The 27,988-nt window shown below is 47.5% G+C and overlaps 1 protein-coding gene across 1 annotated transcript in view; it reads left to right on the top strand.

Annotated features, from left to right (window-relative positions):
* The first annotated feature begins 17,157 nt into the window (after positions 1-17,157).
* The window catches only part of EPAS1 (endothelial PAS domain protein 1), an 88,716-nt gene continuing 77,885 nt past the window's right edge, over positions 17,158-27,988 (top strand). Inside the window, exon 1 of the mRNA XM_029231443.1 lies at positions 17,158-17,457. Within this exon, the coding sequence (XP_029087276.1) occupies positions 17,432-17,457 (26 nt within the window). The 5' untranslated portion in view covers positions 17,158-17,431. The remainder of the gene's footprint in view (positions 17,458-27,988) is intronic.

Genomic DNA, 27,988 nt, shown 5'->3' with positions numbered 1-27,988 from the left:
TCCTTGCTGATCGGCAGGGAAAGAAAGGGGAAGAGGAGGGAGAAGAAGGAAAAACAGAGAAGATCGGACTACTGGTCTCCTGAGGATGGGTGCACATGGTCTCCCAACCAGTGTAGTAGCCCCTTGTCTTCCACGCAGCCCTCACCACCTCTGCCTTTCTGTTCACCTGGCACAGGGCCTGCACGGAGACGGGGCTCCCTAAGAGCGTGTGGGTGACTGAAGGGGATCCAGACTCTGCCGAAAGGGTATCTGCTTTCCTCCCTCCCCCAGGGAAGAACAGACGTAAAAGCAATAAATAAATGTAGTAGTTGAATCTTGCATTCTGGGATCAGACAGATGCCCTTTAGAGCGAGGTTAGAAGCAGGGAAGGGGGAGGTGGTATAGGAAGGAGGAAGGGGGGGGAACCCCTTGTTACTTGCCCACTCCTCTCTCATGGCTCCATCTGGACCCATCCTTAGGGAGTTTGGAAATGCTTAAAATTTTACCTTGGCAGTCAACCGCACTCTGGGAACTGGAAGGAAACTTGAAGATTTTGAAGCCTCTGTGAAAGGGGGGATGGAAGGGTAGAGAGGCCACAGTATCCATGGTGGTGGGGAGAGAATTGTAAAGTTCTGCAGGATCTACAGAAAAGGATGAAGAGCACCAGAAATTATAAGTATATGGGTAACTTTAACAGAATAATCTTTCAGTTCTTAATTTCTTGAAAAGACAATTGTCTAAAGCAAAACAAGAATGTATCATGGGACTTATAACATCGTCAAGAAATAAAGCATGTGAAAACAGTAGAACAAAGGATGGGGGAATAGTAAAAGGGAATTATACTGGTTTAAATTCTTATATGTAATAAATTAAGGATGCATATTGTAATCCCTAGAACAAATACTTCAAGAATAAAATAAGGAGGTTTAGCTAAAAAGCCAAAAAAGAAAGTAAAATTGAATACCAAGTAATAAGTGGTTGACCTAAAAGAGGGCAAGAAAAAGGAACAAGGAACCAAGGGGACAAATAGAAAATAAATGATGGCACTTATTAATTGTAATATTAACCACAAAGGGAAGAAATTAGATGATCCCTGAGGGCTTTCCCAGCTTTCGGTGTCTCTGATTTGAGTTCACACCTCCATGTCAGCATCCGGTCATGGAACTGAGGCATAGTTAGTTAGGGTTACTTATGGCAGAACTGGAATGGGTGTGGAGTTAGCTGGTTCTATAATGGGCCCATCAAGTAGAGGAGACTGTGGTTATGGGTTCACGTTGCAATTAGAGCAGTAAGTTCAGGTGATGACTGGGGGGCGTGGTTGTAAATTTAGAGATGTTACTTCTACCAGGTAGGTCTGGGGTTAAGGCCGATTTAGAGTCTGCTTAGAGTTACTGCTGGATTTTGTTTGTTGGGCAGATCTGTAGGGTGGGAGAGGACATTAGACTGGGTGGGGATGGGCTGATCCAGCAGGGCTCCTGCCGTCTCTCATGGCAGTAATTCACGTTATTCAAGGCATATCCTTTCCTATAGTTAATAACCTCTTTCTCCCAGAACTTTTTCTCTCCAGGACTTTTTCTCTCTTTCTTTTATAAATGCAGTATAGCATCCATGGATTCAAAAAACCTTTATTACCTGCTGCATATCAGGCCCCATTCTAGGTGCTGGGAGGGCAGCGTAAACAAGACAAAGTCACAAAGTCCCTGACCCCAGCAGGCCAATATTCTGATGGTGGGAGACAAGAAAAAAACACAGTTCAGAGAGTAAAACCAGGCCAGCAGGTCAGAGTGGCCTGGAAGTCTGGGAAGATCCCGTGATTGACGACGAGGAGGCAGGCTGTGAAGAACCACGGGGGAGAAAGGATAGCATGGGCAGAGGTCTGGGGATGGGCGGAAGGAAGGCACCATCGCGTGAGAGGTGGACAAGAAAGGAGCTTGGAGAATACAACCCAGCAGCAGAGAAGTAAGGCTCCTGGGTTGTATTCTACTTCTAATGGAAGCCGTGGGAGGGTGGCAACAAGGGAGTGGATGGTCTCCTTTGAGATCTAAAAGATGACTCCGGCTGCTGTGTGAAGAACAGCCTGGAGCAGTGACAAGAGAAAACCAAACAAAAAGAAACAAAGGGACAAGAGATAGGAGCCCTGGATTCCTCGACATGCTGTGCGTGATGTTGGCTACTTCACTTAGTCTCTCTCCCGTGCTATCTGTCTGTAAAATGCCAATAGTGGTATCTATGCTATTTATGTCATCGTGACATGGAGATGGTGCTAGATCATTTAAAAAGTTACTTTTAAAGAACAAAGGGCTCCACGAAAGCAAAGCCTGTGGTATCTTCTTGGCCCCTCGGTATATTAGACGCTCACTAAATTCAACTGATTAGGTGAGGTCTATATAATAGTAACTTGAGTTCATTTTCTCCCTGAACACTGTGGCTTCTGAGACTTCACTGGCACAGGGGCTGGTTAGTTCATTTGGTCCATGGGGCCAAACTCAACTGAGTAACCCCAATGCCAGCCAGATCCTTTCCCTCCATTCCCAGGCCATGACCTGATCAGACCGCTTTTAATGGGAAGTCACTGGTCACCACTCTCCCCACTGCTGGTGACCCTCCCCAGGTGCTGAGGCAGCCCCTGTGCAAGGAAACGAGAGCGACACCTGGGACTTATGACCAGCTTGCAGCTGTCTTGCCGCTGAGTTGCTTCATTTTTCCTCCAAGGCACTTTCCCCTTAAGGAGAAGAGGGATAAGAATCTGGTGCTGGCTTCCTCACAGGGGGAAGTAAAATCAACAGAAACCCCTGGGGAAAGGTCAGAGTGTTAGTAATGTTGTTGCCGCTGCTGCTGAGAAATTACCTCTGTTGTTAGTGGATTGGGAAAGGACCTGTGACACATTGGGAAAAATCTTAGTGCTCCTCAAGCATGTCACCCTTTGCCCAGCCCTGCAGGCTGAGTTTGAATGAAAGGGCATTTAAAAACACACACGCACGCACACACACACACACACACACACACACACACACACACACACGTGCACAAAGAGAAAAACAAACAAACAAATGCAAGAAGCCAGACTCCATCTGCACATACACTTTGGGTGATGGTTAGGTGACTTTTGTACCTGAGCGTTGTATATGCGTTAAAGTTCACTTAATCCTCAAGCATCCTTCCAAGTGAGTATCATCATCCCCATTTCACAGATGAAGAAACTGATATTCAGAAAAGGTAATAAATTTGTCCAAGGCTATCAGGGGAGTTGCAGAGCTGGAAGTCCGCCCAGGTCAGCCTGATTCCAAGGCCTTGTGCGCCTCAGTCCTCAGGCTCACGGTCCTAAAGCATTCAATGTACCTCTCCATCATTCTTTCCACGAAGGCCAGCACTCCAGACATCCTGGGAACCCCTCAGGCCAGAGATGATCGAGGACAAGCTCAGACCTCTTGGGACTGGTTTGCCATTCAATCCATCAAGAGACAAATAATCAGCCAGCAAACGTTAATTGAGGGCCTGGGTGAGAGGTCTGGCAGGGGAGGCAGAAGGTGTGCAAGCCCGAGAATAATTCAAGAGCAAGACACAGCCACGTCCGTGCCCAGTGGAGGGGCAGTGCCGGCCACTGAGGAAGGAGCTGACCAGGGGCTGAGGCTGAGGCAGGTCAGATGGATGGAAGAGGGCGGTGTCATGGGCTCAGCTGCCACTGTCGGGAAGACAGAGGGCCGGATTGCTTCCCTTCCAGGGCCTGGGTTCCCTCTGGGGCATAGAAGAAGGCCAAGAAAGGGCCATTGGGGGGGCCCAGCACCCACCTCTCCACCTTGCTCAAGTGACCCAGGCCCAGACCCTGGACCCATTGTTCCATTTTCCCCACAGAGCCATCCTCGGCACTGGCTGAGTGACCGAGGCTGCCCAGGGCCTGGATGCAGGAACTGAGCTAGGAGAAGGGATTTCTTTCTGTGTGAGGGGAGGTCCCTGAGGAACAGAGAAACTCAGTGGGAAGGACAGATTCTCACGGAAAGGCTGTGTGGGGAGAGCATAGTGCCCTCGAATGTGCGGGGCTGGGCTGATGGCTCCCCAGCGTGACAAGGTGACGGGGTGTGAGGCTCAGCTGAGACGGGAGGCAGGCAGGGAGGCAGAAGAACCTGCCCTTCCTGTCAGGTGGGCCTCCCTGCCGGCTTCCCTCCCTCTCTCTCAACACTATTTTAAAAATGTAACCAGAGGCTTACCTTGTCCCTGCCCATCTGCTCCGGAGGAGGGGAGGGCGTTTACCTAAGTAGCCCTCTGCTAGTGGATGGGGAGGACGGAAGTGGGCCCTCCCCTCTTGAAGGAGGCTAATTTAGCAATGGCAGAGAGTAGGGGAGAGGGGTCTTTCCTGACTCAACTGATTTAAAATAATCTGATTTTAAACGATATCAAATAAAAACTAAGTGGTTTTTGAATTTTATTTTATCTATTTTTTATACAGCAGGTTCTTATTAGTTATCTATTTTATACATATTGGTGTATATATGTCAATCCCAATCTCCCAATTCATCCCACCACCACCTCCACCCCCCGCCACTTTCCCCCCTTGGTGTCCATACGTTTGTTCTCTACATCTGTGTCTCTATTTCTGCCCTACAAACTGGCTCATCTGTACCATTTTTCTAGGTTCCACATATATGCATTACTATATGATATTTGAAAAACTAAGTTTTTAAATGTACAGAATTTGTAGTGTCCTAGTGTGCAAGATTGAGGTTATTGTTTTTTGTTTTTTTTTTACAAAGAATTAGAACACTTTAATTCTGGATGATTCTATTGTTTTAAGTGACAATGTGCTAAATTAATATAGTTTTACTATTTTTTATTTCCCTATGTATTTACAACTGACAGTAAAAGGGTTTTGAATGTTTTGACAAAAAATTTTAAAGGTGATGGAATGATCATAATTTTTCCATTAATTATTAAGATTTATTTTGCTTGATTTCAGGTTGCATGATCAATTTTTACAGTCTCACACTATCATGCAAAGCAAAGACAGCATTTATTATTTTTAATTGAAGTATAGTTGATTTACACGTTGTATTAGTTTCAGGTGTACAGCAAAGTGGTTCAGTTATACATACATATGTATCTATTTTTTTCAGATTCTTTTCCCCTATAGGTTACTGTAAAATATTGTGTATAGTTCCCTGTGCTATACAGTAGGTCCTTGTCGGTTATCTGTTTTACATATAGTAGTGTGGATTTGTTCATCCCAGACTACTAATTTGTCCCTCCCCCACTTCCCCTTTGGTAACCAAAAGTTTGTTTTCTATGTCTGTGGGCCTATTTCTGTTTTGTATATAAGTTCATTTGTATCTTTTTTTTAGATTCCACATATAAGTGATATCATATGGTATTTGTCTTTGTCTGGTTTACTTCACTTAATACGATAATCTCCAAGTCCATCCATGTTGCTGAAGATGGCATTAATTCATTCTTTTTATGGCCGAGTAATATTCCATTGTATAAATATACCACATATTCTTTATCCAATCATCTGTGGATGAGCATTTAGGTTGCTTCCATGTCTTAGCTATTGTAAATAGTGCTGCAATGAACATTGGGGTGCATGTGTCTTTTCTTTTTTAAAACATTTTTATTGGAGTATAGTTGATTTACAATATTGTGTTAGTTTCTGTGGTACAGAAAAGTGCATCAGTCATACATATACATATAGCCACTCTTTTTAAGATTCTTTTTCCATAGAGGTCATTACAGAGTATTGAGTAGAGTTCCCTGTGCTGTATGGTAGGTTCTAATTAGTTATCTATTTAGGTTGTTTTCTTTTTGATTGAGGTATAGTTAATTTACAATGTTGTGTTAGTTTCAAGTGTATAGCAGAGTGATTCAGTTTGGGGTCCATTTGTCCTGACACCTTCTCTTAAACTCCATAGAATCTTCTGGAGAAAAAAGATATATTCATCAGGAAAGAGAAAGGAAGGAGAGGAAAGGAGAAGAAGGAAAGGAACAGGCACAGAGGGCAGGTGGGGGATGGGATTGCCCAGGGCAAGAAATTTAGTGGAAACTTGCAGGGCCCAGGGATTCCCTCTAAATCCACTTTTCCCAGCTCCAGGGATCTCTTCATGCTGCTTCCACCTAAATAAGTCGAGTTGTACTGTGGGGAAGAGTTCGATTTGCCTTTGACCCTATTTAACATCCCCAAGATGCTACGGCCTCCACAGCCACCTGTCCGTACTTCCAGGGATACACATACAGACCAGGGTCCCCTCCCACGTCAGGGCTGTAATAACTGGCTCCCTGTTTAGAGAGGCATACTCAGGAGATTCTAGAATCCACAGGAATTTTGGTCTGATGCTAATGCCTATCGTGCAAAATTTCAGTATAAAGATGGCATGAAGGTTTTGTAAAAAATTGGGCTGAACAAGAAAGATAAACTGTTCTTCCGAAGCACTGGAAGAAGTTACCTGGTAACCTGAGCCAAGGGCTGCCCAGGTCAAGGCATCCACACTCCGTTCCACAGATGCTCCTAGAGTTTGCAGAGAAATACTCACCACCGTACGTTGATGTCATTACGCCATGATGGCTACCTAATTATTGGGAACAAACGCGTGGTGGGAAAACTGGCATGTTATGGCTAAAAGGTGAGGGTCCCATCCCATTCCTCACCAGCACACGTGTCACTGTCATCCTCCAAAGGCCTTATGAGGCACTAATTCATGTGTTCTAAGTGCTCTACAAAACCAGTAATGGCTGATAATCTCAGATGAACAAGAATAACTAAACCTCCTCAAGGGGTCTTTTGTGTTGTTTCCGTATGCCCTGCCCTTTGCTTTGAGAGTTGTAGAGAGGACTCAGTCCCTACCCTCAGCTCAGAATGCTCTCCTGCCACTGCTCTTTCTAGCAAATTCCTCGTCACCCTTTAAGATCCAGCCAAAATGTCACCTTCTCTGGAAGCTCTCCTTAACATCCCTCACCCCCAACCAGGCAGACAGGATCATTCCCCATTCTGAACTCCCAGAAAAACAGGGTTTTAACTTCTTAGGTGTGGTATTTCATCTGTTTACAAGTTGGTCTCCAGCAGTAGACGGTGAGCTTTAGAGGGGAGGGCTGTGTTTTATTCATCATTCTAAGCTAGGTTTCAACCACATCGATGAGTATGAGCTGGATGCTCAATACATGCTGAAGAATGGAAGAATGAATGAATGAGATTAATTAATTAAACAAAGGTTAGAATACACACAGCCAACGAGGATGATGCCTCAAGTGCCATGGAATTTGAAGAGGGAATTTGGCAACTTGCATTTTGTGAACACTATCATTTTATTACGTTTTAAAACTTCTAAAACGCTTTCTACTCTTAACGGGTAAAGTCAGTGCGGAATTGTCTATGGGTCTTTCCAGCACATTTCTAATTCTGGCCTTAATTATTAAACCTCAGGCAGATGAGCTTCTCTTTGTAGTGCTCTCGTACACAATGAACTCTGGGCTCTCTGCCTTGGAGTCATTTACTTAGAGTTTTACCATCAGCGTATTTCTAGGTCAGAAGGCATCTCTATCATAAATTGCTATCTGATCAGGAGCCTCTTTAATTTAGCCTAAGATAGAATAATTAAGAGGGCTAAACTGCTATGATATAAAAATAACAATTAAGATAGGGCATGCCAAGCCGCATTGTCTAAAAGCTTTAAAACAGCTGTGCCTCCTCTTCCTTCTGTTGGTGTAGATCATTGAGCACGTTGATCACAGTGAGGCTTGCGACCCCAGCATTCAAGCACCAGAGACTACAATTTTCTGAGTGAGACCAAGAGAAAATCCTCAGAGTTTAAAATCTTAAGTATTTACAGGCACATTCTCAGCATTGCATCCCTGGTTTTCTTCAAAGGGCAAAGACAGAGGTATGCACTAGAGAGAAATGAAACGTTTAAAATGAGGTTTGTATGGGGAACTTATTTCTTGGCTTGGCACCTGGGGAGGTACACGTGCATGTATATGTGTGTACGTGCGAGTGTATTTGGGGGGCATGTTAATGTGTGCTTTAGAAGGTGCCCCTGAAGTTCTCCCCTCTAACACCAACACTACAGAAGGACCCAACTCCAGACCCCAGAATCGTGCAGATAGAAAAGGCCTTTGCACAGCCTTTGCACTGGAAATCATAAAGGGGCAAAAATTTCCCTCATTCTTTGTGTATTCATATATTTCAAAATCAAACTTCTGCAGCGTCCAGGTCCCTTAAATGCCATGTAACTATCCTTCTCAATTAGCTTAGCTCCAAAGCCTCGGTTGTCTCTTGCTATCTCTAACTACTTCTTGGATCTGCAGGGGGTTTGCTGGGAACACATGGTGATGACTTGGAAGGAAAGCCATTTCTGAGGTTGTGAGGTCCTTTCCTCCCATTTTCCTTTTCTGAGATTTAAACCTGGAGAGTGGACCAGATGTAACTATGATCTCTCTGTGTCTAAGCTCCCTCATAGACATTGCTGGTGCTCCGTTGTCTGCCACAGGAGTGCTCTGAGGATGGCAGGAGAACAAGGAGATCAAGAGAATGTGAGGCAAGAAGATGCTGGAGACCAACTCCTGCTAACTCACATTTTAGCAGAGCATCTGCCTAGACAAGATGCCCAGAATGGTTATCTTCCCATGTAGGAAATGGAAGCCCTGAGGATACAGTCTATGGCCTAACCCTAAGCAGCCCAGAGATGGCCTCACATCTCTGCCAGCCTAGGCTAACGGGGCAGAGACCGCCACGTAGTTCAGTGATGCGTAGACTATCAAATGGCAGAGCTTAAAGAATTCTAAAGATCCAGCCCTCTCACTTTATTAACTTATTTTATTTATTCTTTTTTGGGGGGGCTACATTGGGTCTTCGTTGCTGCACATGGGCTTTCTCTAGTTGAGGCGAGCGGGGGCTCCTCTTCGTTGAGGTGCGTGGGCTTCTCACTGCGGTGGCTTCTCTTGGTGCGGAGCACGGGCTCTAGGCACGTGGGCTTCAGTAGTTGTGGCGCACAGGCTCAATAGTTGTGGCTCGTGGGCTCTAGAGCACAGGCTCAGTAGCTGTGGTACACAGGCTTAGTTGCTCCGCGGCATATGGGATCTTCCCAGACCAGGGCTCGAACCTGTGTCCCCTGAATTAGCAGGTGGATTCTTAACCACTGAACCACCAGGGAAGCCCCCCTCTCAGTTTAAAGAAAAGGAAACTGAGGCCCAGAGATAGAAAATTAGTTGTTCAAGGAACTCATACCAGACTGTCGGTTCCTTGAGGAATGGAGTATGCCTCTTTGCTCTTGGTATTAGCAATGCCTAGCAGGGTGCCTGGCATACACTGAACAGTCAAGAGATGCTGATCAAGTAAATACTGCATATGAATGAATAAATGAATGAACGAATGAGTACATCAGCCAAGATTTTTAGCTGCAAGTAACAGAAATGATCTCTAGTTAATTTGAGGAGAAATGGTTCGTTAAAAAGTTCTGGGTACCTCACAAAGTCTCTGGGAGGGTTGGAGAGCCAGCCTCAGAGGTACAGCAACCAGAAACAAAGCCTCAAACTGGAACCATAGCTGCCGCTGCACATGGCTGCAGTTTGCACGAACTCATGACTCTGGGTGCCGATGCCAGCACTGCTGGCATCAAGATGCTGTCACCGAGGTGGCACCCACTTTGCAAGGTGCCTGCTTCCCTCAACCACTAGATTCAAAGTCTGGGCAGATGTGTCTGATTCAAAGAACCTGAGTCTCATGTCCATATCCTGAGTTCCAGGGAGGCCTAGGGCATCTGGCATTTTTACTTTCTATAGTGAAAAGCAGGCTTTGCTTCACAAGGTAAATGAGGAACTCCCCAAACATAGAAAGATGCTAAGGTTTAGATGCCAAGGGGCTAAGAAGAAAGAAGAATGTCCATTACCATGAATGAATTAAGAAAATGTGTGGTGCATTTGGCTAACTCTGGCCTCTGTTTGCCCCGTTTGGCTGACTCTTGTTTTAAGAGGTCCCTCCCTCTTGCAGCCTCCCTATCACTTATTTCTGGGAGTCCCTGGAGCATTTTCCACAAGTTCTCTCTGTTGCTGCCATTTTCTTCCTAGCCTTCTACAGCACTTCCTGTGATTTCCATAGTTAAGTCCTCCTTCAAAATTGGGTCAGTACCTTTGCCACTGCCTCCTGGGCCCACTTTCTTTTTCTGGGCCACCTCTTGACTCTCTTCCAATGAGTCTCCAACATTACCGTGGCTTTTGATGTCATCCACATGCACAGCCTTGAAGGGACCCAAAGAACCCTAAAACAGTTATGTTGAACAAGTGGGATTTTTTTTGGGGGGGGGTACACGGGCCTCTCACTGTTGTGGCCTCTCCCGTTGCAAAGCACAGGCTCCGGGCACGCAGGCTCAGCGGCCATGGCTCACGGGCCCAACCGCTCCTCGGCATGTGGGATCCTCCCGGACCGGGGCACGAACCCGTGTCCCCTGCATCGGCGGGCGGACTCTCAACCACTGCGCCACCAGGGTACCCCACAAATGGGATTTGTATGGTACAATTACAAGGTAACATTATTATTTTCTTCCATTAAACTTCTGATGGACTATTTAGTTCCTATTTTGACTAAAACCTCCTTTAGGTCCAAAGACTTTTCCAGTCACTCTTAAGCAGTAAAAATGGAAATTCCTTTGCTCGTACTAAATAATAGTCTGAGTCCAGTGTAATAATAAAAACCCCAAGCTTCATCCCAAGTTAAAGCTCTGTCCTCCTCAGACCTCCTTCAGCCTGGAAACCTGTGTGGACGGAGGATAGATGGTGTCTGTTGCTTGCAATGTAGAATCTTGACTTAATAGATTCGTTCGTCCGTTCATACATTCATGTATTCATTTGTTCAGCATTTACTGAGTGCCCATTTTATGCCAGGTGCCCTGCTAGGTACTGAGGCTACTAAGATATTCCTCACCTGGCACATTTACTCCCATCCTCCTACTACCTTACCTTTGTCTCTTTAGTATAGGAGGGAGGAAAAGTAGAGTAGGAAAGGTCTTTTTTTTTTTTTTTTTTAACTAACATGGGTGTAATTCCCTGTGGCAGCTGTTCCCCTTTCGTTATCTTTGTGTGTTTGCTGGATATTCCCTGATGGTCCCCTCTAATTGCAGCCCTCATGGCTCCTGCAGCTGGTCACTTGTGATCTTCCCAGAGTTTCTTCCTCCAGTGGCACTTCCACTTTCTTCTGCTGAGATCTCCTTGAAGAAGTGCATTTGGACAGTATCCTCTTTAAAATCCTAGATGGTTAAGCCTGTGGATTCCGCATCCAATCTGTAAACACTGGGCAAGGTAATAGACCTAATGACGGCTGCCCAGATCCCCCTTCAGAAATGAAGGGCATACTCCCCCAGGTGCTGTTGCCCAAGGTCATACCTCTTCCCCAAGGGCGGCCAGCACCAACGGCTGATCAGTGCAGAGGTATAAAGTCCTGGCCCCTCCACCTCACTGTGGGGCAACTCTGAAGGGCCATTCCAGCCTCAGAGGTTCCTGGGGCGGGGTGGGGGGGATTGGAGGTCTTTGTTGAGGCTCCACTTCTCCCTCTGCTTCCTTCCCTTTCCTCCCACAGGTGCTGATTCCAAGACCACTGCCTAGTAAACCTCCCTCTATGCTCACCTCCCCCTCACGCTGGCTTCCACGGAATCCAACCCGCAACATGCACTGTCGCCATGATGTAGGTGAGAGAGAGGAACTTCCGAACCCGGCCCTCCCCCTGGCTGCAACAGGCCACTTCGGCTAGCCCTCACCCATAGGCAATCCCCTGTGTCCCTCAAGTTCTAGGGGACAGGTATCAACCTCAGTACATGGTCCCCAGGAAGCCCCAGTCACTAGACCTGGAGAGAGTGGTCAGGAGGGTCCTCCTTTCCTCCGTGGTACGGGAAGGGGGAATTCCATGACGTTGACAACTCTACCCTCAAGACCCAACGTCTCCTCATCCATATCAATCCAGGCACTCCCTTGAGGTCAGCAGCGGCTAAAGCATGCAAAACCATCTTCAGAAAGCTTTCTCCCGTTCTGTATTTTGAAAGGAAGGGGAGTTGGTTCCTCTTGTCTTGGGACCTCAGTTGAAACTGAGCTAGAAAAAGTCCCATTTTAACACCCGGTGATAGGCCAAGGCCACACTACAGGAGTGGGGAGGGTGTCTCTGACCCCCACTCTGTGTCATTCTTAGTTATGCAGGCTCCAGGGTAGTGCTGTTTAGCGACCAATATCATCATTTTTAGTGACAGTAGCACCTTCATTTCTGCTTGTGCCTTTTTCCTCTCCAAGGTGGGGCTGGTGTGTCCTTTCTATCGGCTGTTCCTCCCACATGTGTGTGATTTTACCACCCTGGCGATGGCACCCACCAGCCTGGCAGATGGGCCAGCCTAGGTGGGGCTTCTCTGGGCCCTAGCTGCTTCCATGGCTGGGACTCTAGCTTTTTCAGCTTTTTCACTCAGTCTCTCCACCCTCCCACCCTCCATCACCAAATTCTTACAGCACTTATTGTTTAGACTCTATGATTTTTCTCTCAATTCTTGTATTAAAATTTTTTAAGAATATATAAATTGTATATATCAATTTAAAAATAGTTCTGGGGAGAAAATGGGAATCGTTACTACATTAAAAGATTCTTATTGATTTCAGAAGCCTTGAAAAGTGAGTAAATGTGTGTCTCATTATCTGGAAATGCAGGGTGTGCACAAATAGACTGTCTGCTCCTGGAGGGAAGGGAGCCACTGGCTCTTCCTCTTCCACCAGCTTGATGCCCTGAAGCAGGATACATGGTAGCCATGGACCAATGACTCCTTTGCTACTAGTTTAAGGACAGCATGATAGACAGACAGGACCTTTCATGGGCAAAAACCTCATCCCTAGACCTAGAAATGGAAGCCATTAGTCTCTAAGTCATTGATTATCCAGACTTGAGACGTTGGGGAATCTGTGGCTCTTTAAAACTGGATCCTTCTTATCAATAAGCACTTAGGAATACAAGTAGGAAAAAAAGCTTGACCCTTTCCTCCATAAAAATCACAGAACTCTTTTTGAAAGATGACAGATTCTGGATTGGGGGTGTCAAAAGTCACAACATTTAATATTAGATATGGCATATGTCTGTGTGAACTATCCCATAGCTTTGGCCTGAAGCCAGACACGGGAGGGGTAGGGTATGGTTTTCTGGTGCTGGAGTTCAGTGACGGGAAGTGTGAGGATAGGTTTTTGTAAAGTCACAACGTAAGAGTCGATTTGGGGCTTCCCTGGTGGCGCAGTGGTTAAGAGTCCACCTGCCGATGCAGGGAACACGGGTTCGTGCCCCGGTCCGGAAAGATCCCACATGCCGCGGAGCGGCTAGGCCTGTGAGCCATGGCCGCTGAGCCTGCGCGTCCGGAGCCTGTGCTCCGCAACGGGAGAGGCCACAATGGTGAGAGGCCCGCATACCGCAAAAAAAAAGAAAAAAAAAGAGTTGGTTTGTTTGGAGGGAGTAACATGCAAGTGTTACTTGTTATTTCAAGTGTTATTTCAACAGAGAAAGAGCCGTGGCCTCTGTGATTGCCCTTCCTCCCATCTCTGCTCCCAAGCCTGCAGGCTCTCCCACCCCCCAAACAACTAATTGGCCAGATGAGGGCCAGATGGGTAATCCTTGAGATAACATACCTGGTAGCACCAAGACTAGTGCGGTCTTGCATGACTCTGAGAGCCTCTCTTGCCTCACCTGAGTTTCAGCCCTGATATATGATAATGCACTGAAAGTTGTAAAATACTAAAGAAATAGCCCAGCCTTCCAATATCTCTTCTCCTGGGAGATCCTACCATTCCAACATAATTTCCAACCACATCCTGGACCATACTGTTACTTTAACGGATTACTGAGGTCTTATTTCTTCCATCTGCACGCTGCATCCCTGGTGCCTGCTATCTGTCAAGTTTGTAACTTAACTCATTGTGTCTATCCCATCCTCCTAGGGGTGTGCTCTATAGAGGAGAGGAAGCTAGAGACCCAGTCTTGTTCCTTGTTAAAACAAGATGGGTGTTTCCCTGCTGCCACAGCCTTTGTCACCAAGCAGTTCGGTCTATAGTTGGGAGAAGGTAGGAAGATTTGCTGGGAGATGGGCAGTTTGCTCCCATTTTAAGCAGCTTGGGTGCTTTGCCTAGCAGTGCCCTCTGCTGCCCTCTGTGGCCAAAACATCAAGGTCTCTAGAGACACTAAATCCTGGGATCCATCTCTCCCTGCCATCATCTTTTAAAGCTTTTCTCCTTTAGTTCTCCATGGGCTTTAAAAAGTAAAATGGGACACTCTAGCCACAAGCCTGCATCTGGTTTACACTCTTAGCTCCTTCCTGCAAAGGTTGTTGAACTGAATCCTAGAAGAAATCTTAAGAGGTCATTGGGCCCCTCAGCTCTGCTGGCTCCAATCCTTCTGAGAATTATGTAGGCTTTTAGCGAAACTCTCACTGCCAAAATCCCAGATTCTTCAAAGTTACTCACTGGGATTTCCACAAAATCTGCGTGGTTGTTTACTTTAGCTTGGGACCTTTCGCTTAGAGGGCAAAAGTCCCAATTAGAAACATGGGCAGGCTGGCCATGAGAAGGATCTACGTTAATAGGGTTGATGTGTTCTTGACTGACACTTTACCTTTCCACTTTTTTTTTTTAACACCTAAGAAGTTAATTTCATAAGCTCAACCTTGCTGAAATGTTCTCTTTGGTTTGGAGGTGTTGCTTTGTGACTGGCAAGCACAGCTGAGGACTCAGAGGTTTCTCCTTGCTCTGGCAGTGCATGGCTTTCGGCACCTGAAAGCCATCAAAGCACCTGTTTCTTCTCCCACTCCAGTCCCAAGGGAGGTGAGTAAGCTTATTGCTAATTAATAGAGAACTGTGTCTCACAAATTTGAATTCTGCGTTAAGACAAGTAAATGTGTCCATTGGGATTGGCTGGCTGGAGAAGCCCGATACAAAATCAACTCATTCCTGAAACCCGCCAGCACCAAGAAGTGGTTCCCTAGAGGGATTTGCAATTTTTGTTTGAATTTCTTAACTGTCAGGCCTGATATTTGGTTTCAAAGTCTGTGCACAGTGCTCAGCCACCCTAGGAAAATGAGAAAATGTGCCTGGTTCCTCAGTTCTCCGCTGCTTTTTTCACCTATCCTTATTCTGCTTTCCAATGCCTTCCAAAAACTCCTGAAAAATATCTCCACCCCTCTTACAGGATGCAAGGGAAAAACACATGTTTATTTTGTATTTCGGTGGTGACACAGACTTATACCAAAAAAATTCTTCTTATGTATATTACTTTTTCTTGACATTTATTTTTGTATTATGGTTAAAAAAGCATAAATTTACCACCTTGACCATTTTTAAGTGTACAGTTCAGTATTGTTAAATATGTTCACATTGTTCATTGTCTAGAACTTTCTCATCTTGCAGAACACAAACTCTATGTCTATTAAACACGAATCCCTCACCCCACCCCCTTCTAGTTTTTTTGTTTTCTATGAATCTGACTAGTTTAGAAACTTCAAGAATGGAATCACACGGTGTTTGTGTTTTTGTGACTGGCTTATTTCACTTAGTATAACAGTCCTGAAGGTTCATTACGCAGATTTTTATATAAAATGTGGGGAAGCTTAAGGGGGGAAAAGGAACAGCAAGGCTTAGGGTCTCAGGGTGCCACCCATGCTTTCTCTTCTCTTCAACTCATACCTGTGAAGCCTGCAGGGACCTTCTCAAATGAGCTTCAAAGATTAAGAGCCCCCGGTCCCTTCCAGAAATATCCCTGCTGGATCGGTGCCATGTAGGTAGGGAATAGGGTGGGATTCTTGGGAGAGCAGCTCAGCGAAGGTCAGAGCAGAGGCTCCCTAGCGGGCGCGGGTCCATGACAGCGCTTAAAGATTAGCAGCTGGAAAAATCCCTGGGCTCTAACGGCCTGCCCCTGGATCTCTACGATCTCCCCACACCCAGCACCTGCAGTCCCTTAACAGGGCTTCAATCGGACCGTAGAAATACACTGGGCAGCCCTGAAATTCTGCGATTTGAGGACACGCTGTCAACTTTTATCCCAAGATCACATTGTAAAGCCAGACTGCCTTCTCCAATTCTGAACCGGCCCGGACCCGCACGGTGGTGGCCAGGTGTTGGGAGCGGGATGCGGCAAACCAGACCGCTCGAAGGACCTCCTCTCCCGCATCCCCGCTAGCTCAGCACAACCCCGCAAGCAACCGACATGCCAGCTAAAGGAAGAGAAGAGCAGAGACAGCACTAGCTCAGTTTCACTGCACTGTTTCCCGCGGACCCAAAGGCGCAGAGGCTCGGTCTCCTAGCCTCTCTCTTTTCGGACGGCAAAGCCAGCTGCGTTCTGCCGGAAAAAAAAAGCTCATCGCCCAGGCCGAGAGCGCAGCGCTGGGGCCCTTGGAATTACCGTCACCGGGCCCAAGGGGACACGCAGTGGGGCGAAGGACGCGGGAGCGCGGCACCGCCGAGCGGCTCTGCGAAGCGCGGGACCCTCGGCACTCGCGGTTGTGCCCTGATCCCAGGGCAGAGGTGGGAGGACGCCAGCGCACGGGAGCACTCCCGCTCCTGCAGCACTCCCGGAGACCGGCTCCTCGCTGCCGCCTAGCCCCACTTAAGGTGCGCCTCCCCAGTGCGGAATCCCTCCTAGCTCCCCGCCACCCCGCAGACCTCATAAACAACTTCTGGAACCGCAGAGGGCGGAAGCGGGGCGGGCGGGCCACAGCCGAGCGGAGCGCGGGGGCAGTGGGGCGGGCCGGGGTCAGGGCAGAGGCTGCGGCCGCGCTTCCCTATTGGCCGGGACGCCGTGGGCTGCCCGGGCGCGCGGCGCGGGCGGGGCGGGGCGGGGCCCTCTAGCGCGAGCCCGCCCCCGCCCGCTGCGCCCGCGCCCGTCGCGTCCGCCCCCCCCCCCCCGCGGGCCGCCGGAGTTTTTAAAGTGGGCTGGCGGCCCCGCGAGCCCGACATTCGCGAGCGGTCCGCCGCACAGCTCCGGCGCCCGTCGCCTCCCGCCCCAGCTTTCCTGAGGCGGCCGTACAATCCTCGGCAGTGTCCTGAGACTGTATGGTCATCTCAGCCTCCGCGTCCTCCCGGCCCCGGACTCTGCCAACTCCCGTCGTTTGAGCCACTTCTTTTTTGATAAACCCAGAAGAGTGACTCCTGACTCCTTTTCGAAGGAAAAAGGAACCTCGGCCCCCTTCTCGCTGCCCTTCTTTTGCGTGTGACAGCCTCCTCCCACTCCTTTCCCCGACCCCGCCTCCGCGTGCAGGTTCCTCCCCGTCACCTTTCTCCACCCCCCTCCCCCGCACCTAGCCAGCCGCCCGCAAACTTCCACCTGGCTGTGCGGGCGCTCGGGACCTGCGAGCACTCGGGACCTTTAACACGGGCGCGGGCCTCCGGGAGTGGGCTAGGGCCACAGCGAAGGTAGCGGCGGCAGCCCCCACCGGCCCTGGAGCTCAGGTGCTCGGCGTCTCAAAGGGCCCCCGCGACAATGACAGCTGACAAGGAGAAAAAAAGGTAAACGGGCGTCCGGAGCTGGTTCAGGGTGGGGGTGGGAGTGGCGGGGCTTCGCGGGACCGGCGCGACCGCGAACCGCTGGGAGAGGAGCGTGGAGCGGTCTTTGAGGCCGGGGGATAGATTTGGAAAGTTTGGCAGGGGAAGGCAGGTGCCCCGTCTGGGGACGCGCGGCTGCGGTTTCGCGGTTGAGAGTTCTGTGGCCCGAAGGAGTCGGGAATTAGCGCGGGCAGCGAAGCCAAGAGGCCGAGGGAGATGGCCCTAGAGGTCGGAGGTGCTCCCGGGGTACCTTCCAAAATCCATCCCCCCAAACCCACCCCCGCACCAAACCCCCGCGGCCAGCACGTTGAAATGTTTCTCGGTTGACTCGGCTCAGGTCAACTTTCGACTTTCTCACGGCTCGCATGAGGGGCAGCACTCACTCCTCTCTTTTCCTCGGGACCCTTGGGGTTCTTCCAAACGAGCTCTGCGCGTGCTGCTCCCCAGACTGGCGAGGGGCCGGAGGCGGAGCGCGGCGCTGGTAAGGACCCCGGCAGAGAGGCCAGGACGCAGCAAAGGGCCCCACTCCAGGGTTCCAGACCCCACGGAAGATGGGAGAAGCCCCTTTCCTGATCTCGCACCTTGCCTCGGCGGGAGAGTGGGTAGTGGGCTGGGCTGCCTCGCGGAGGCAGGTGTCTTGGTGTGTGGGGAGGGGATGGCGACGCCGGGCGCTCCCAGCAGGTCCCGGTGTCTCTCTCCCAAGAGGACAGAGAAGGGCAGCCACGATCTGCCCGCCTGCCCTCGCCAGCCTCTCAGCACTAGCGGAGAGGCAACCTCACTGCCCTCTCCCGGCGAGGGTGAGAGCGCACGGAGTGGCGTGCAGACGTGGGAACCGCCTTGCCTCCCGCAGTCGTGCGTGGCTAGCCGCCTGACCCCCCTCTCCTCCCAACCTCCATTCGTGCCGCCCCGCGGGCTGGAGCTTTCAGCCCCGTATTCGACGGCGGCTGGCGGGGCTGGTGTGCGGAGAATTGTAATCGAACGCGCGGCCGGCTGAAGGGCTTGAGCCGCGGGAGATCAGCTGCTGGAAGGCTGTGCGGTGGTTCGGGGATGGGGACCCAGCCGCGACGGGCGGGGGTGACCGGCCTCGAGCCGGGGAGCCCGAAGAGCTCAGTGCTTGGGTCGATTTACTCTTGCTCCGACTTCCACTGTGGGATCGGAGCCAGAAACCGTGTATCCTCTGGTCGAAAGCGGCGGTTCCCACCTCGGAGCACCGATAAGGATTTGATAAACAGGAGCGAATCGCGCCCGTTCTGGCCGAGCGCCCGGGCCCTTCGCTCCCGGATCGCTGGGGGGAGGGGATTGAGCCCCGCTCCCGGGTTGCGGCCGCGGCTCCCCTCCCGCGTCACGGTGGCGCCCCCAGGCTTGAGACGGCTGAGGGAGCCTTGCCCTGGCCGTTCTGGGCCCTGAGACTGCAGCCGTCGCTCGCCCCCGGGGGCCTCGGAGCAGCCCAGGAGTCCTGTGTCTTTGGAGGGCAGCGAAGCAGGGAAGGGACTTGAAGATTCCAACGCAGTTTGTCAAGCCAGCATAGCCTGCCAATAATAATGATTGAACGATCAGAAGACAAAATTATAGTCAGCTCCTCTGCGCGCGCTGGGCTCTGGAGCCGGCGAGGGAACTTATTGTACATTTTACAAGTGTGATGCCTATCGGTGAATGTTGCAATCGCGGAGGTGGGGCCTGATGGTAATCTTGACAGATGTGTGAAGTGTCAGCTTCTCCCGCGCGGCTTTGCGCGGGTCCTGTGCTATTATGTATGTTAATCGTCGCAAGAAACTTGGGAGTAGGGGCAGAACTATTTCGACATACCTGGCTGTAGTGCCTCTTTCGTTAGAGATAGAGGGAGCCAGAATCGGAGCAGGAAAAAGTTGGGTAATCAGACTCCGAATTATTCACTAGAGCGGCAGGTTTAAGAACCACTGTGGAGATTGCCTGTGAGATGCCTAGGAGGCTAGAGGCGGTGGCCCCGCGTGTCTGCCTTCTGCGCCTTGCCTTTGGTTTTATGTCGCAGACTGGCAGGGCAAACAGTGTGTCCCTCACCAACCGGAGTCCTAAGAAAGGTTGTCCAATTCATGTTGGGCTAATTGTTTTGAGACGTATTTACTTTTCTAGTCTGGCTCTGTTTGATGGGGGCATGCTCCTTGCAGGACCAAGATGAAATTCAAATATGTGAACCAATGCATTGAAAGTTGGTGTGTCATGTAAGTGGCGGTCCTTAGCTTTGCCAGAGTGCCTCACAAGTTCGGTGTGACACCTGCTATGGGGGCTTTCAGATTAGGATTCTGTGTATAGGTTCTTAAGATGTGATTCTTCTGGTTCCGCAGAGCCATTTCTTCCCCAAAATTCCAGATTCATGGAACATTAGCAATGTTCCTTCTAACAACAGTCTTGCAAGAAGTGGACAGGATTATTTTGTTCCAGAAAGTTCACGCATCGATGGAGATGTTAATGTTTAATAAAAAAGAGTTTGCTTTCTAAACGTTGGCTGGCCAACTGGGTTTCAGAGTGTGCTCTTTTAGCCGTGGTGGGCATTCCTAGTGACATCAGAGATGGCCAGAAACAAGCTTGCTAAGGGTGCTGCACTCACTTCCTGCACTCATCTGTCAGGAGTGAAGTGAAGGTCTCATTAATCAGGGTTCCTGGTTCTGGGAAGAGCTAGAAAGTGGCTGGGCTACTCACTTCCTGATAAAAACAATTTCTGAGCTCCTTCCCTGGAAGAGAAAATAGTCTGGAAGTTCTTAGGTACATGGGGATTGGAGAGTGGTTTGGGTAAATATAAGTTGGATCTTTGGATAATCAGGGATGAAAGTCCATTCCCAAAGCCAGACCCAGCTCAGAGCTGCTTTCCAGAAAGCGCCGATTGCTTAGCGTGGGGCCTTGGGTGGGAGGAAGATCAGGGGTAGCAGATCAGAAGTTTTCTATCTCTGTCTCCCCCTGCCAACTGGATGTAGTGGTTCCTCTGCTAAAATAAAATCAAAGCCCACCTTTTTTTCTATTCGGAAGGCAAAAATATTGCTAGACAGTTTTCCTCAATTTAAATATATTTACTATAAATATTCCTTCAACATTCGATGTCTCTTTCCAATTGCATTACCAGAATGCAGGTGTGATAAGGAATTGATGTAACACATTATAGGTTCAGGTGAATAAAATTTAATTCACACAGCTTTCATTAGGTTCAAAAGAATGCTATGACTACAGGTTTTTTTCAGCATTGCTGATGGGAAGCTTACAATTATTTTATGCAGGGACTATTCTCCAGTGGAGCAAATTGCTTTATGAGGCAGAGAACTACCTGTCAGCAGAGACATTCAAGAAGCTACTATTGATAGATTGATTCCTGTATTGAATAAGTTGGCATTTTCACTAGGAGTGAAAACCATGAGAACAAAACTGTTTAATTCACTTTGAATGTAAGTCAGTCTGTGTCTCTCTCTCTTTGTGTGTGTGTGTGTGTGTGTGTGTGTGTGTGTGTGTGTGTGTAGGGTGATCCTCAACTTTCTAGGAATCTATTCTGTAAAATGTTTACAAATAGAAGGAACCAATTAGATAATTCTTAGTGCTCCAGGATTTCAGCCGAATACATTTGAAAATATTTGCTGTCATTAATTATCTCAAGATTTAGGCTTTTCTACTTCTCAGGAAATCTCTCCAGTGGTATTGGCTTATTTTTTTTGTATTTTCCTCAGTTCTGTCCCATACCAACATGTGTTTTCATTTTAGCCTAATGAATCTTCCCTATTGTATTTGGTACTGACCATCATTGATAGTTCCTAGCAGGTAGGGCTTTTGCCAATATTGTAAAGTTAGCAATGTTTGCTCTCAGGGTCCCCAGTACCCTTTACCCCCACCCTCCCCAGTACCAATGTCTAGTTTCGTGATGAAAACCAGCTCTGCTATTCACGATGTAAACCAATAAAGACAACAAATGTGTATTGAACACCTACTCCGTCTTTGGATAAAATGCTAAAGAGATATTAAGAAATAAGGGAATGTGGTCCCGGTCTTCAAGTTGCTTAGTTTGTTTGCGGGGAGGGGAAGGACACACAAGGAAGCTTAACTAAAAATACAGTAGCTGGCAGCTTACCTGTCACTTTTCTGTTGAGATCAAATCTTTTGAAGCTAAAGATAAGAAGTTCTTTTTTTTGCGGTATGCGGGCCTCTCACTGTTGTGGCCTCTCCCGTTGCGGAGCACATGCCCCGGACGCGCAGGCTCAGCGGCCATGGCTCACGGGCCCAGCCGCTCCGCGACACGTGGGATCTTCCCGGACGAGGGCACGAACCTGCATCCACTGCATCGGCAGGTGGACTCTCAACCACTGCGCCACCAGGGAAGTCCAAGAAGTTCTTAATAGCATTTCAGTCAATAACTATACATTTAAGCACAGACAATTATTGAAAAGTATTGTGTGTTGGGGAGTGGGAGAATGGGTTCCTGGTTTTCCCTGGAATCACACAGGGTAGGCCCTGATCACCAGCATGAAGACTGGCTCTGAGGGAGGTCAAACAGAGGGAGTCAGTGTTGAGGGTAATGAGAGTAATGAAAAGTGGGGGGGGTTCAAGGGTATCCCTGTGGTGTTCTCTGACACCATAGACAGAAGAGCCCCCAGAGTTGAATGTTTACTCTTCTTTGTACAGTTGCTTTGGTGAGGGGCACGGAGGGAGGCTAGGGATAGAGCTTCTGGTCCCACTGAGGATAATCGTGGAGATAGCTATGATTCTAGGAAGACCAAGAAGGGAGAGGGAGTTTCTTAATCTGGGCTTTGTGAATGGGATTCAGAGGGGTGGTCCGGGAGCCTCTGAAATTGGCTGCTGGTGTTATGGATAAAAGCATATTTTCCCCCAAGGGAAGTCAGTTCAGCTCTAGTAGGCTTTCAAAAGTTCTGTGATCTGGAGAAGGCAAGCCCTTGCTCTTGGATGTCTGATTTGGTGAGTGCCTTACCTTTTAGGATCTTACTGTTCAGGTCTCAGAGGGGTCCTACATTTCACTGCCAGTGTCTCTCCCTGTCTTGGAGATGGGGGAGGAGGTTGGTGTGTACATCTAGTAAAGATTCTGTAGTGCAGCTTAACCTTACCTGTACCCACCTGTCTGTCCACCCACATGTCTACCCTCAGTAATGGGAGGAAGGGGAACTGAGTGCCCTGCACAGGCTTAGTTCTGGTGTGGTTCATTCTTTTTAGTAATTTTTTAAAATTTTTATTGGAGTACAGTTGCTGTACAATGTTGTGTTAGCTTCTGCTGTACAGCAAAGTGAATCACCTATACGTATACACATATCCCCTCTTTTTTGGATTTCCTTCCCATTTAGGTCATCACAGAGCACTGAGTAGAGTTCCCTGTGCTGTCCAGTAGGTTCTCATTAGTTACCTGTTTTATACATAGTAGTGTATATATGTCAATCTCAATCTCCCAGTTCATCCCACCCCTCCCTTCCTCCACCCCCTCCCCCAGTATCCATACATCCATTCTGTATGTGTGTGTCTCTACTTCTGCTTTGCAAATAAGTTCATCTGTATCATCTTTCTAGATTTCACATATAAGCGATATTATACGATATTCATTTTTTTCTTCTGACTTACTTCACTGTGTATGACAGCCTCTGGGTCTATCCATGTCTCTGCAAACTGCACACTTTCGTTCCTTTTTAATGACTGAGTAATATTCCGTTGTATATATGTATGGTGTGGTTCATTTTGTTACTGCTTCTTAAAATGGCCATGAAATATTATCCTCATGTTTTCTATCATCCTCAAACAGTTATTGGAGGTCTTTTTAGGTACTAGGAATGTGTGTGTCCTTATATCTGCAATAGGGCGAAACAAAAAACTCAAACACTTAGTCTTATTTGTGTAAGCACTGTCCTCAGAACTTTCCATGCATGAACTCTTTTAATCCTCATAACAACCCGTGAGATAAGCCCTGTTATTATCCCCATTTCACTGATGGGAAAGCCAAAGTATAGAAAGGTGAATTGCCAAAGGTCAAGTAGGTAGTATGGGTGGAGCTGGGATTCGAATGGGGCAGAATGCCTCCAGAGCCTGTATTCTTTTTTTTGTTGTTGTTAGTATGTTTTTTAAACTTTTATTTATTTTTTAACATCTTTATTGGAGTATAATTGCTTTACATTGTTGTGCTAGTTTCTGCTGTATAACAAAGTGAATCAGCTATGCGTATACATATATCCCCATATCCCCTCCCTCTTGCGTCTCCCTCACACCCTCCCTATCCCACCCCTCTAGGTGGACACAAAGCACCGAGCTGATTTCCCCAGAGCCAGTACTCTTAACTAGTGATCCACACTGCCTTACCTTACCTAAGATATCTATAAAGTATCTAGTACCATGCCATAGTACCATACTATAAATGATAACTGCTTTTGCTGTTGTATTTACAATTATTATAATTACTTTTCTCTTTTGCGATTCGTCACTTGTATGGAACCTCACACGCAGACAGGGATTGAAGATATGAACGGTAGACTTGGAAGCCCTGGAAACTCTAATTTTTCATGGGTTTTCCTCCACTCTGGCAGGAGATGGTTCTCTACTGCCCCCAAAAAGTTCAAAGCTTTCCACCTCCCACTTTTAACAGGTGGCAAGACTTAAGTAATTCCTGTAACCTTCAGACTCCATTGTGCAGAAGAACCTGTTGGAAGCTCTTCCTCCGTGGCTTCTGGAGAGCCATCTCCAAATCAAGTTGCATAAGACTGCCTCTGGCCCTTTTGATCTTTTGAAATTGTGAGCACAGGAAGGAGAGAATGGACGGGAAAATAAAGAATAGCTATGATCATTGCAATAATAGTATGGTGCGTTTTTATAGAGCCCCAAGCTTTCACAGCCATCACACCATTGGCCTCTGCAGTGTGAACCTCAAAGGGCTTGTTGAGTTTTCCCAGTGCTGTAGAACACAATTGCATGAACATATCATAACAGAGAGAGAAGCAAGCCATATTGGCAATTGCATATCACTGTGTGTGTGGTGGCCATGCACGGCGTGCCAGTATCTGTGATTTTTCAAGTAGAGGTTGGTGCAGTTTGTCACCAATGGTCTGGTCCCGCTATGGAAAGCCACAGAACTGATCTGCAAGTATGAGATCAATAAGAGTGACAGGGCCCTGTGAGCTCTCTGGAGCCAAGAAGACAGGCATGTGGAATGGACCAGAATGTTACCTACCTCTAAGTGGTCTTGTTTTTTCCTGTATTCTCAAGAGTACCAGTTTGCTTGACCTCCTTAGACTGTTTCCAGGGGCCAGTTGTACATCAACAAGCTTATAATAATATGACATGAGCATCAGAGCCTTTACATGTTCCCAGGAGGCACATTGTCCCGCCTTCACTTGGAAAAATTCTTTAGTTTTAAAGTTCCAAGTAACTTCTATGTGAGATAATGACTCTGGGAAGCAGGTCCTTTTCTCATGTGGAAAGATATTTCAGAAAAGGTGGTTTGTCAGTAAGGAAAATTACCCCATTAAAATATATATATTGATTTGCCATGCCCCCATCTGGCGTTTTCCCAATTTTACAAAGCCAAGGAAGTGGATTGTTAGAAATCTCTTCTTATATTCCTCCAGTGACTTTCTGCATCCCATATCCATGGTACCTTCGAATAAAAAATTCAAACCTGAGAGGTTAGTGCTAGGAATCAGATGAGTGATTTTATTGGATGAAGCTGTATGATAAAGTACACGAGTGGGAAAATGACTCCATTTTCTGTACTCACACTTGTAATGTTGGAGGTTAACTAACCCCCATTGTGATGTTGGCTGCCCACAGATGCTGGGGGTACAGCTGATATGATAGTCTTTTTAGAAGTTCATCAATTCTGTAACAGCTTTAGTTGACTCTTTTGGTCTCATTTTCAGTCTGAGTCTCCCTGCTCTTGACCTATGAGTGTGGGGAGTCAGTGGCTCACTATGAATAAGGGGACACATGGCCTCAATCTGTGTTCAGAAGCATTTTATAAATCCTTTAAAAATACATTGGTTAAAGTGTATGATTTTTTTTTTTTGTAATAATCATTTAAATCACTGTGCTGGGTATCTAGTCGTACAGTTCTCTCTCTCTCTCTCTCTCTCTCTCTCTCTCTGCTGTATTTATATTAATAAATATGTATATTTTACCCTTGATACAAATTTTTCATGTTGTTACCACTTTGAATAAGACTTGTCCTGACTGCCTCTGGGTAGAGGGCAGGGGGAAGGAAGGGTAACACATTATCCTAATTTTATGTTTGAGAAATTGAGCTGTGAAAAGAAGCAAACCATGTCACCTGCAGTGAAAGCTACAACTGGACCCAGGTGTCCTCTTGGGCACCTGTTATAACCTAATGAAGGAGCATGAGCAGGAAGGGGGTGACTCAAACTTCAATGCTAACTACTCTCATTACTAATGAGTAATTACAGCAAATATCTACAGGCCTCCTTCCTACCTTTACAGCTTCCTGTTGCTGAAGCACTTTGGAGTATTGAGAAAGATTGTCCTGGAAAATACGTCATACACAGTTGCAGGAAAGAATGGCTTTTTGTGCGCACACAAAATCAGCTGCTGTCTCTGTTTATGAATTCCACGTGGAAACAGCAGAAAATTGTGCCTGTGAGGAGCTGTTCGAGGGCCCGTTCTTCAGAACTTCAAAACAAAATTTAAAAAATCAATTCTGGATGGTCAAATATATGGGGATCTGGGACTCTGTGATGTTTCTACAGAGTGTTCTAGAAATAATAGGACCGTGCAAGTAAAACACGGATCATTTGATAACCACTCTTTGATGAACATATAACCTCTACACTATTTTTCTGAATGAAAATACTCATGTTTAATTGAGTATATCACGGTATACAAAATATGCCATGTGGAGAATTCAGGGAGCTAGAAGAATATCATTCACTCTGTGAAGATTCCAGGCTAAACCCCAATAATGCTCCTTCCCTCTCTATTTGGTTTAAGAAGCGCTCCAGTGAAGTTGCTTTCTTCAGTGTTTGTAAACCACCGTAACCTTGTGTTTCTCTCCTGTGTTTCCAAGAGTTCTCAGATACTATTTTAGCATATGGCAGCCCTCACTCCAGCACTGGCTGAGGTTGATGAAACTAATTTTGGTGCCCAGGGTAAAGAGAGAGAGAAGTCATCTCCAGAGCCAAAAGGACTTTCTGGTGCCCGGGTTCAGAGCTGCGTGGTATTACTGGACACACCACATTTCACCCTTAGAACCTTTATTTGTGCGATTGCACAACAAATGTTTATCCAGATATTAAGATAAGAAAAGTATGAAGGTCACATTTTGCTGGTGACAAGGGAGCTTCTCTAAAGGTAACTATATCGCCATGCCACAGGAGTCTGTCTTTTCTCCTGTACCAGGGCTTTAGGGGAATTAGTGGTAGTGGGGCATGGGAGCCACAGCCCTTTTGCAATTTTTTGGCTTCCTTGCCTTCGCTCTGCGTGTCCTGGCGCAGCTGACACAGCCCCTCCCCTTTGGTGAGGTTCTTTGGGGTGGTCAGGAAGTCAGGGGGAAATCCTGGTCCACTGTGTGGCTGCCCCACTTTCTGGTGCTTTCTGATATTCTCTGGAAATTAGCACCGCCATGCATTTCCCTGCTATCTGACTGGCTGGGAGGCAGCCTGGCTGCTAAAATAGCTCTCCTAGCCTCTCAGAACAGGTTTGCATGGCGCTGATACTGCCCCTATTTTAGGCAGGGTTGTCATGTCCTTGGAGCACAGTGAGTCTTCAGGGTGGGGAAGGGGTTCCTTTTGTGGATTTGAGTGTTTCTCCTGAAGATCTCCAAGGATTAGCTAGACACATTCACAACCTGAATGAGGACATGGATCCTCGGTCCAGCTTTCTTCCCAAGGGCAGCCTACACAGCTGTGGGAATTCATCTCATTGACAATAAGGGACCCCACTCCAGTCCTCTCACCCCGTTCACCATCACCCAGTGTGCTTCCTGAACCCCAGGTGTGCCAGTCTCCTCACTCTGCCGCAAGGGCTGGTTCATTCCACGTCACAGGTCTCCTTCCCACCTCTGCTCCCTCAGCCCAGTCCCTCCATCTAGGATGCTCTCCTGACTTCTCTTTGTACTCGAGTATCTCCCGCTTTCCTAGCTTGAGCCCAAGTCCCCCAGGTCCTATAGAACCTTCTGCAGTAGTTCCCACACCAGCACCTCCCCCTCCACTCCTTTCTAGCTCTTGGCGACTTACGCGAGAGAGCCCGCCTGATTATATTTCCTTGTTATCTAGTGACATTTCATGTGTTCTTGTCTTTCCAGCAACATTACATGTTGCTCAAGGGCAAGGATGTCTAATTTTCTAATGTGCCTTGTAAACACTGTGCGTATTTTGAGTCCCCAAAATCATGCTTAATTTAAAAGAATCATACAATTGCTTAATGTCTCTTGGTTCACTTGGAAAGCCTGGCTCTTGGGCTCTCCTTTTCTTTTTCATGTAGATTTTAGCCCTTTATTTATTTTCCTTTTTTTTTTTTTTTTTTTTTTTTTTTTTTTTTTTTTTTT

This window comes from Monodon monoceros, unplaced genomic scaffold (assembly GCF_005190385.1).
Source record: "Monodon monoceros isolate NGI ecotype Baffin Bay Population unplaced genomic scaffold, NGI_Narwhal_1 Super_Scaffold_19, whole genome shotgun sequence".
Lineage (NCBI taxonomy): Eukaryota > Metazoa > Chordata > Mammalia > Artiodactyla > Monodontidae > Monodon > Monodon monoceros.
This window is presented reverse-complemented; position numbering and strand designations above follow the sequence as displayed.